The sequence below is a fragment of the Chaetura pelagica genome, unplaced genomic scaffold (assembly GCF_000747805.2).
Source record: "Chaetura pelagica isolate M959 unplaced genomic scaffold, ChaPel_1.0 scaffold149, whole genome shotgun sequence".
Taxonomy (NCBI): Eukaryota; Metazoa; Chordata; class Aves; order Apodiformes; family Apodidae; genus Chaetura; species Chaetura pelagica.
Genome location: NW_009954411.1, coordinates 18896 through 28327, shown reverse-complemented (window position 1 = coordinate 28327; position 9432 = coordinate 18896). Strand labels below are relative to the sequence as shown.

The 9432-nt window shown below is 51.6% G+C and overlaps 1 protein-coding gene across 1 annotated transcript; it reads right to left on the bottom strand.

The window, feature by feature from the left end:
* Positions 1-2471: 2471 nt before the first annotated feature.
* On the bottom strand, positions 2472-8828 carry IQCD (IQ motif containing D). Its single transcript, XM_010004367.1, has 4 exons — positions 8253-8828; positions 6910-7143; positions 3950-4021; positions 2472-2750 (listed from the first exon to the last, which is right to left on the bottom strand). The coding sequence occupies exons 1-4, from the start codon at positions 8826-8828 to the stop codon at positions 2472-2474; spliced, it is 1161 nt and encodes a 386-aa protein (XP_010002669.1).
* Between the last annotated feature and the right edge of the window lie 604 nt (positions 8829-9432).

Genomic DNA, 9432 nt, shown 5'->3' with positions numbered 1-9432 from the left:
AGCCCGGCCCCCCCCCAGCCCTGACACCCCCAGCCCTGTCACCCCCAGCCCTGACACCCTCAGCCCTGACACCCCCCAGCCCTGACACCCCCCAGCCCGGCCGGGGGCTGCTGGGGCCCCCCCTCTCTTCAGACACTTCTTCCCTTGTTTGTGGCCACAGGATCCGTGGAGACTCTCAGATGTTGGAACTGCACAGGTAAGTTTGGGGGGTATTTGCATCAGGAGGGAGGCTCTTCAGTTTCCAAACACCTGGACAGTCTCCTGGCACCAGCCAGTCTCTGCCTTTTGTGGCAGGTGGGCTGTGCAGCCCTGCAGGGCAGAGGGGCTGTGCTGCTGCCCTGGGGGGGAGCAGGCAGGGTGACACGAGGCACGTGGGGATCCCCACAGCACCTCAGGAGTCCCAGCAGGCTGGTGGCAAGCAGAGATAAAGGTCTCATGAACAAGCTCCATCAGCACTGAGCAGCTGGCTGGAGGCTGAGCAGGGAGATGAGGGGCTGGGCTGGCCATGCAGTGAGCAGTGGGTGAAGGGGTTCCTCCTGACACAGACCCTGGGAACATGTCCAGTGAGCACACTTGGCTCCAAGCCTGAGGATCTGGGCTAAGCAGCCCCTCGGGTGAAGAAAGAAGGCAAACTCCATCCACTGCCCGAGACAGAGCTGCTTCTGTCCCCCTGAAGCTAGCTGAGCATTTCTTCCCCTTCTAAAGAGAAGCCCCTGAGAGTCCTTCAGCCATGAGCACCAGCACCTCTGGCACCACCAGACACTGAGGCAGCTCCTAAGGGCACATCCTATGTCTGGGAACAGTCCTTTGGATACAGAAGACTGGCATGGTCCCATGTCACCCAGCTGAACACCTCTCCTGTCAGGAGAGTTTCAACATCTGGAGGCAACATCTGGATGTTTTAGACAAACTCTGAGAAGGGAGACATTGAAATCTTTCTCTAACAGCCCTTGCAACACCACAAGATCCTCTAATCTAAAAGCATGTCCAGGTGTTTGTAAACTGAAGAGCAAGTACACTCCAAACTACCCACACGGGTACTACCATCTGAGAGTCTCCATGGATCCTGACATCTCTTGTGGCCACAAACAAGGGAAAAAATGTCCAAGGAGACTGAGGCCTCCTCTGATCCTGCCTGTCCCATCCTTGTGATTCCTCAGTGATTCCAGCACCCACTTGGGATTGAGCTCTGCACTAGATTGGACATAGGAGAGCAGAAATCCCAGTATGTGTATTGAGCATGTTATGACTTTTCCCCAAGAGTCAAGGATAAATCTGCCAGGCCCTTGTTCAGGACTCTGCTGAGCCTTGAACATCTCCAGTGACTCTTCATCCTTAGCAAAATGGGCCCTGTCTGACTTAGTGGTAAAAAAGCATCTCACCCCTTCTCCTGCAGGAACTCACTTATGAACAGAGGTTCATAACCTCTGTTCAGAGGTTCAGAGGTTATGAACAGAGGTAGAAGATGATGACTGGAGTCTGGTGGCTCTCTGGGCTTTGAAGCCAGCATCACTGCCCTCTCCTGACAAAAGAGGCTGCAGGGCAGGGCTGCTGAAACCCAGAGTGAAGAAATGTCCCTGGGAGTTTGGATCCAAAATGCTGTTTGCTCCCAGCCTTGTTAAATGCAAAAAAATATGTGCCTGGGCCTTTTTGGTCACACAACAGCCTGGTTTTGCAACAAAATTAAACAAAAAATTCCCAGCACCCCCTGTTTGACTGTTTCCAGGCTCAGCCCCAGCAGGCAGGGAAGTGCAGAGCACCAAGATACCAAGTTGCTACATGGCTCCTGAAAATGGGAGGCTGAGGATGGAAATAAAACCCTTGACTGGTGCCCCTGGGAAAGGGAAAACCCTGCTCTCCGGGCACTGGGGGACTCCGAGGAGAATGTGCTGGCAAAACAGGGATCACATGAGGCAGGGCAGAGTTTGCTGCTTGTCTCAGGATGAGCTGTGCCACATCCCACCCTTTCCAAGGCAGCAGTGCCAGGGGTGGTGCTCAGCTAGGACTTGTGGGCTGTCACTGATGAGAAATGGTGCTGCAGCTTCCTCCTGTAGAAAGGAAAATAGTCCCTCAAATCCACACGAGGAGAACCCTGTCAGATGAAGGGCCTCACCCTGCCCCCAGGAGTTATTTTATTGCCAACTTCAATGAGAACAGAACAGGGCACTGACATACAAACAAGGTATAAGCAAGGAGAGTGAAGGCAAGGAGACAAGGCAGCAACCTGCACTCCTGGCCCAGTCTCTTCATCAGAAGGCATCATCCTCCTTGCAGGAGTAGCAAAGCCAAACCTGACATGGTGAGACATCTTCATGCTGCTCCTTCAATATACTCCAACTAACTGTGAGAGGCAGCTGCAGCCCGGGAGGCCTTAATGCAAATGCTTTCTCAAATCTAATGCCTTTCTCTGGAAGAGCTCAGGCCCAGCAGAATCAGCAGCTTTGCCAGGAGGAAAGAAAATACATTGTGATTTATTTCTTGCCCTTCTTGTCCTTGCCCTTGCCCTTCTTCTTCTTTTTTGACTTGAGGAGGGTCCGGACAAAGTAGCCCCTCCAGAAGGCCTGGATGAGGGTGGCAGCACGAGTCATAGTTTTGAACTCCTGCAAAGCCTGGTCCTTCTTTTCCTGAAGTAGCCTTCGCTCCTCCTCAATCTGGGAATACTCCTGGAAAAGCACAGCGTGTTTCTCTGTCAGCTGGACCAGCTGGGCCTGCTCCTCAACGTAGGCAGCTTGAAGCTCATCATACTCGGCCTAGGAAGACAGTAGATACCAGGTACAGCCATTTTGAGGGCATTCAGCAGCTCCTCCCTGTGCATCCCACCCTGTGCAACCAACCCACCCTGAATCCAGGCAGAACCACCACTGGGAGCTGAGCCTTTCATAGGGACTCAAAAAGAGGTGTATGCCCAGTACCCAGGGAATTCCGTGAGGTGCCAGGTCCTAGTATCTTTGTGCTCTGAAAACTACACCATAGTTCTCCCACCCCAAGCTGGGCACCCTGAGCAGGTACCACAGGCAGGTTACAGCCCCTCCTGCAGATGCTCTGGGCAAAGGGACATGTCACTGCAGGGTGGGTGAGGCTGAGGTGAGGGGCACTGGAGCCTGGCTGCTGAGCTGTACACTGCTGAGGCATGAGAAGACCCAAGGACAGGCTGTTCTAGTGGTGCTGCTGCACTTCCAAGCTCAGCAGCAGTTTTTGCCTCTCCTAATGCCTTTGAGGAAGCCATGCAGAGGTGGAAGGTAAGGGGAACCAGCAGCATGGATGTGTATCTGCCTCAGCAGCCCCAAACCTGCCGTGACATTGTGCTCCAGCCACTCAGCAGACAGGAAACCAAAATAATCACATTGTTAAACACTTGACCAGGGGGGATAATTTCTTGCAATTAGCTGCCAGCTTCTAGGCCTCTCATTTTACTTTGTTAGTCATCCAGCAGCTTTTCTCCATCTCTGTAAGTAGGGCAGGAACAGGAAAGGAAGCAGGGCTTTCTCAGAGGTGAGGCTGGGGATCTGATGTGATTCCTAGCTTGAGGTGGTCAAGTTGGATGCCAAGGCAACAGTGTGCAGGCTGCTTGGTTTCTTAGCACTTGAGAGAGACATCTCTCAAGAGGGGCAGCAGAAACAGGAGGGTGATTTGGACACCAGAGAGGGCCAGCAGGATTGGGGATTGAAGCAAATTGAAAATACTGTTCCCAAGCATCAGGTGGGTGATGAGAACATGGCAACCCCGTTGCCCCCAGATACTGTGGGATTTAGCAGTGAGTGTAACTGTTTCTGAAGTCAAAGCAGCAGAGAACTCCTGAGCAGGTAGGCAGGACAAAGCTACCTTTGCTTCTAGTACCTGAACTTCTGGATGAAAAACTGCCCCTCACTTCCACAGCCTCATAGGTAAGAGCCAGGTGCCCACTGGGACCAGTACCCTCCTGAACTGATGGGAGCTGGAAAGTGGATACCTGTTTTTCTTCCAAGTCCGTGTGATATTTCTGGATCCAGTTCGCAATTTCCGTCTCCATTCTGCTCTTCCTCTGAAACACAAAACAAGATCGGTTCCCTGCAGGCACCTGAAGCCTGGTGAAAAGTAACCCGAGTTCGACAACAGCCGAGCTGGGAGCCCCAGGCTCGTGTCTGCGTGTAACACCTCCTCCTTGTGGCAAGCTGCCTTAAGCCGAGACTGTTTTGTTTGCCCTGCTTTGGGGATCCTCGTGAAATGTTCCCTGAGGCCAAAAGAGCCGTATTTATTTACAGCAGGGAGCTGGGTGATGGCTGAGGGGTTGAAATGCCTCTGAGAGGGGTGTTCTGTGGTAGGAAATGAGCATGTCTGATGGAATGTGGCAAGTCATTGACAAACTGGAGCAACCACCCTAAAACTGAAGCAAGAGAGAACTGCTAAACATTTAAGCAGGGCAGAAAGTACTCAAAAGATGGTGCCTTTTCACCAAAGAGATCCTTCTAGCTGCAAAAGAGTTTAACAGTGGCTGTGCTGCAGTATAACCAGGTACAGGCACTTTGCCCCAAGCTGCTGTATCTGTGCTCTGTGGAACCATCATGAGAAGAACCAGCTACATCCCTAACCCTAACCCCTAACCCTAACCCTAACCCTAACCCTAACCCTAAACCCTAACCCTGTCCCTAACCCTAACCCCTAACCCTAACCCTAACCCTAAACCCTAACCCTAACCCTAAACCCTAACCCTAACCCTAACCCTAACCACAGGCTTTCCTGGATGACACTGACCCAGGAAGTCCCAGGGGCTCACAGGCCATCCTGAGGTCAGCCCTCAGCTATTTAGACCACAAGGACAGCCTGGGCCCACCCAGGGCTGGGTGCTAAGAAGAGGGAGAGGAGGCCTTTGTGGTCAGTAAATCTCTGCCTGAGCATTAGAATGAGCTGAACAGCTCCACAAGCCACGCAGGGGCCTGCAGGTCAGGAAAACACTGCCTGATAGAGCCACCTCTTGGGAGGAGGTGTGAATGGGTGGATTTGGGCTTTTGTACTGCCACTCTAACTTGCCCAGACCCTCTGCTGCTTTGCTTTTCATTGTCCAGTGCAAGAGGGAAATGCCCTCAGCCCTTGTGTGCTGCCCTGCCCAAGGGAGGCCGGTGCTTGTGGGGAGTAAATACCCAGTGGGAGCAAAATGAGGGCAAAAATGCTCTTTTTCCAGTTCTATTCTCTGTGCCCTGTGTCACCAGCATGCTCTGCTCAGGGCTGAGCTGTTGTCACAGAGGCTCATGCCTGCCCTGCTGCTCCTGTTTCTTCCCTCCCTATCTGCTCAGCACTGGGATAAATCCCATTTCCCCTCATTCAACCCAACCCCAGCTCCTCAGCTTGTGTCTGCAGCAAAGAGCACACGGGCAAAGGGATCAGCTGCACTCAGCCCTGAACTTAGTGCACTATAGTCAACCCTACGGGCTACAGTGTGTAGCTACAATAATGTTTCTCCAATAATTATATTTAGATAATAAGGACAGATTTACTTTGATGGTATGGAGGACTTTTTGCAAACCATGGTGAATGTGAGTTCATTTTCTGAGCAAGGCTGTAGCAGGACAGGCAAGGAATCTGTTAAGGAGGGTTTGGGTGTGAGGTAAGCAGAGCAAACATCATGTTGGCTCCACAGCTAGCTATCTGCACATCTTAGCTTCCAGACCCTTAAGCCTTCAGCTGCCTTCAGGGCTTGAAGAGCTGCTCACACTTCCATGAAGTGCTGCTCTGCACTGACCTGCCTGTGTGCAGCTGTTTGCAGGGCTAAGTCCAGGCAGGAGAAGGAGGCTTCCCTGTCTGCAGCCTACAGGTACAGGGATGGAGATAAGGAGCTGAGGGGGCAGCTCCACTCCAGCTGCTCAGTCTCATGACTCAAAACACATTTGCTTATCCTTGGAAAACAAGGAAAGTAGGACTATAAAACTGGGGGCTGCAATGGGGGGTCTGGGGAGCGTCACTAGCACCAACTCTCCTCTGTTGGCCCCATGCTGGATCCAGGTCTGGGAATTTTCTATTATCTCTCTCTAAACTTTTCTACTCCTACTCTCTCTTTCTTCCTAAAATCATTAAGTAACACAAAGTCTAACCATGATGTTTTTCTCAGGTTGTGCAGCTTAAACATATGTGTTGTGCTCTTGTGATGCAAATGTCAGCCTTTATGATCATGCAGCCCAAGACAATAAATATATTTTGTATAGTATATGTCTCTTCTCAGGGACATCCAGTGACAGGACAAGGGGCAGTGGGTGCAAACTGGAGCATAGGAGGTCCCACGTAAATGTGAGGAAAAACTTCTTTCCTGTGAGGGTGACAGAGCCCTGGGACAGGCTGCCCAGAGAGGTTGTGGAGTCTCCTTCTCTGGAGACATTCAAAACCACCTGGGTGCGTTCCTGTGTGATGTGCTCTGGGTGCCCCTGCTCTGGCAGGGGGTTGGGCTGGGGGAGCTTTCCAGGTCCCTTCCAACCCCTAAGATTCTGTGATTTTGGGATAGTTTTAATTAAAACTAATTAAAATACAGACCTTGAGTATCTTTTCACCTCAGTCTGATCAAGGGGGATCAGACACTTCAGCATTTCCTCAGACCCTGACATTTTAATCACTTCCTGGAAGAGCCAGGTCTGAGACAAAGGTTGGATCCAGCCACACCTGGACCCCTCTCTGAGGAGTTTAGAAAGCAAGGGGGTCCAATATGAATTTCCCTGGGTTGCCCTACCCAGGCTGGGACATTGAATTGGTGTAGTGGTTGCAGGGCTCCTTCCCACTGGAATCAGGAGAGCGTGAGGACAGAGCAGGTATACTCTGACAGCCAGCATGTGTGTCCTGCCAGCAACCAGCAGGAGCCAAGTCATGACTTGCAGCAGCCAACAGCCAGACCTGGCAGCACTAGGAAAGGTTTTTAATCTCCTGTTCTAGAGCTCTCCTACCATTTACCTTTCTGAGAGTCAGCTCTGATGACCAATGCTCCTGTTCAAGTGCATGGAGTTGTGCTGCCAGCTGCTGCACCTCCCCCTGCAGCCTGGCACGCCTGGCCCGGGAGCCCTCCAGCTCCTCTTGCTGGGGTTTTTCTCCTTCCTGCTCAATCTGCTGGGTGCTGGTCTTGCAGTCTTTGGGAAGATCCTGCACACTTGTTTTGAGCTCCTTGATCACATTGTCTTTCTTGTGAATCTAGACCCAGAACACAAGATAAAAATACTGTCAAGTAATGCCAGTGAGGCACAATGTGGGCAGGAGAAGAAAGGCACCTGGCAAAGGTGGAGGAGAACCAAGAAGAGACCCTGCTGACCTGGTAGCAACAGGGACTTGCCACTGCTGGCTGAGGGAACAGAGTTAGATTTACACAGGGTGCTTTGGAAACCTGTGAGTGAGCCCTGTGTCTCTCTCCAGCTTTGGATTAGGCTCAGAGCGACTGTCAGGGGGACACAGCTCAGTGTGGTGCCTGCCAGAGAGATCCTCAGCTGTGAGCAGGGAAACATTTATTTATGATGCCCCAGACAAGCTGCCAAACTGCACATAAACATCTTAAGTGTCTCGATTCACAGATCTCCAAGGGAGGGAGGGGCAAACAGGCCCTTGCCTGCATTGGCACCATTCAGTGCAGGGAGCACAGGACAAAACCTTCCCCTCCCACCCCACTTGCAGGAAGGAGAAAGAAAGGCTTGCATTTAAAATAAAGGATTGCTTGTCAGGAGCTCAGGGGGCTGGATGCTGGCACAGCCCAGGGACCCACAGGAGCCTGGGAAATGCTCTTTCATTTCTCTGTACCTCAGCTGCCACTGAACAAAAATGAATTAATATAATTGCATATAATTGCTCTAAGGCAGCTAGAGTTACAGAGTGGGGAGTCCCAGAAATGCTGGTTTCAAGCAAGAGTGAAGGCAGAGAAGACATTAAAAATGGATTTGAATCCGAGCAATCTCTGCCTGGAATGACGTTTCCTCACCTCGGCAGCAGCGAGGGAAGCCTGGTGCTGGCAGCTGGCACTGCAGCCCTTGGTCCCACAGCTCCCTCCTGAGCTCACTGCCTGGTGTCACCCACCTTGGCCAGTGAAAACAGGCTCAAAACATGCCAAACGCGAGGTTTTTTAAAAAAACAAACATGCAAGAAGCATTTTTCATGTTACAATGAAAACAGCATCTTCAAATTTAAGGTCTGGTCTAGAAATAATTCCTGGACCTTCCTCCTTAGGATCTGCAAGAAGGGGGTGGGGTCTTAGCTTACCAAAGTAAAGCTTTCAGCAGTGTTTTGTTGGAAATCACATTCCCACAATATCATACCTCCTCATCTCGAGTCTGGATTGCTGCTGCCAGCTCAGCCTGTAAAGCTGTAATTGCTTCAGTGTTGTCCTTAATCCGGAGGGAGATGTCTGCCTCTAATCCAATCTTTTCTTCCTCTTCCACAGGACTCATCAGGAGTTTCTCAAGCATGAAACTCCTGAACTCCCCAAAGGCTTTGATAAATACTTCAGCTGGTGACTCTCCCACCAAAATTTGGTGTTTCAGAGCCTGGCAAAGTGAAGGTTTGACCAGCAGGAGCCTCAGGATGTTTCTAAGAGAACGTTTCAGCTGTTGCTCTAGTGAGCAGAGACAGCCTGGTTGCTGCTCAGCTCCCGTGGTGTCCCTCTCTCCAGAGCTGGCAAGCAGCTGCTCCACTTCCTTTGAAAGCTTCTGGTGCTCACTCAGGTTGTGTATCATCTCAGGTCCCAGAATACCAGCAAAGTTATCCAGAGAGTCAATAATTCTTGGGATCAAACCGCTCAGCTCCAGCTTGTCAATCATTTTATCCAAGACAGTTGAGATTCTTTTCATCTCCAGGCTGTCAGTTTTTATCTGACCTGGCTCAAACATCTTCATGTCCTTTGCTGTGAACATTGCTGTGTGTGAAGTTGCTGTGGCCTTCACCAGGGGCTTGTTTCTTTGTGCCACGTCCTGAGATGACACTTGGTCCACAGCTGGATCCCGTGTCGTAATAGGTTCAGTTGAGCACTTGTGAGTTGAGTGTTTTGAGGTCTAGAAGGGACACGACGTCTCCTACACAGGGCAGGGCTCAGTCAGGGAACACCTCTGCTGCTTCTGTCACTTAGTCTTCTTTCTCAGCTGTTGCCTCTAAAACGAAAATGTGGTGAAAATGTGGCGTGTAGGGGAAAAGCAGGAGTGTCAGATTATACTGGAGGTGTCCCTGGGTCTGGGCACAGCATTAGGACATGTCATTATGCATCAGGACTGGTCCCCATCCCAGAGAGGCTGTCAAACACCCAGGGGAAGAGAAAATAACTGACCCCTGGCTTTGAAGGGTGGTGGGACGAAGCTCCCAGCTTCCTCTGAGCAGCAGCTGAGGAGGGAGGCAGGGGTGCAGCTTCACCCCCCCGCGACGTGTGTGGGGAGGGGCCTGCAGGTCCCGGGGCCAGCACGGGGGAGGTGACAGGGCTCCCAGTGCCCAGCGCACACCCTGCCCTGC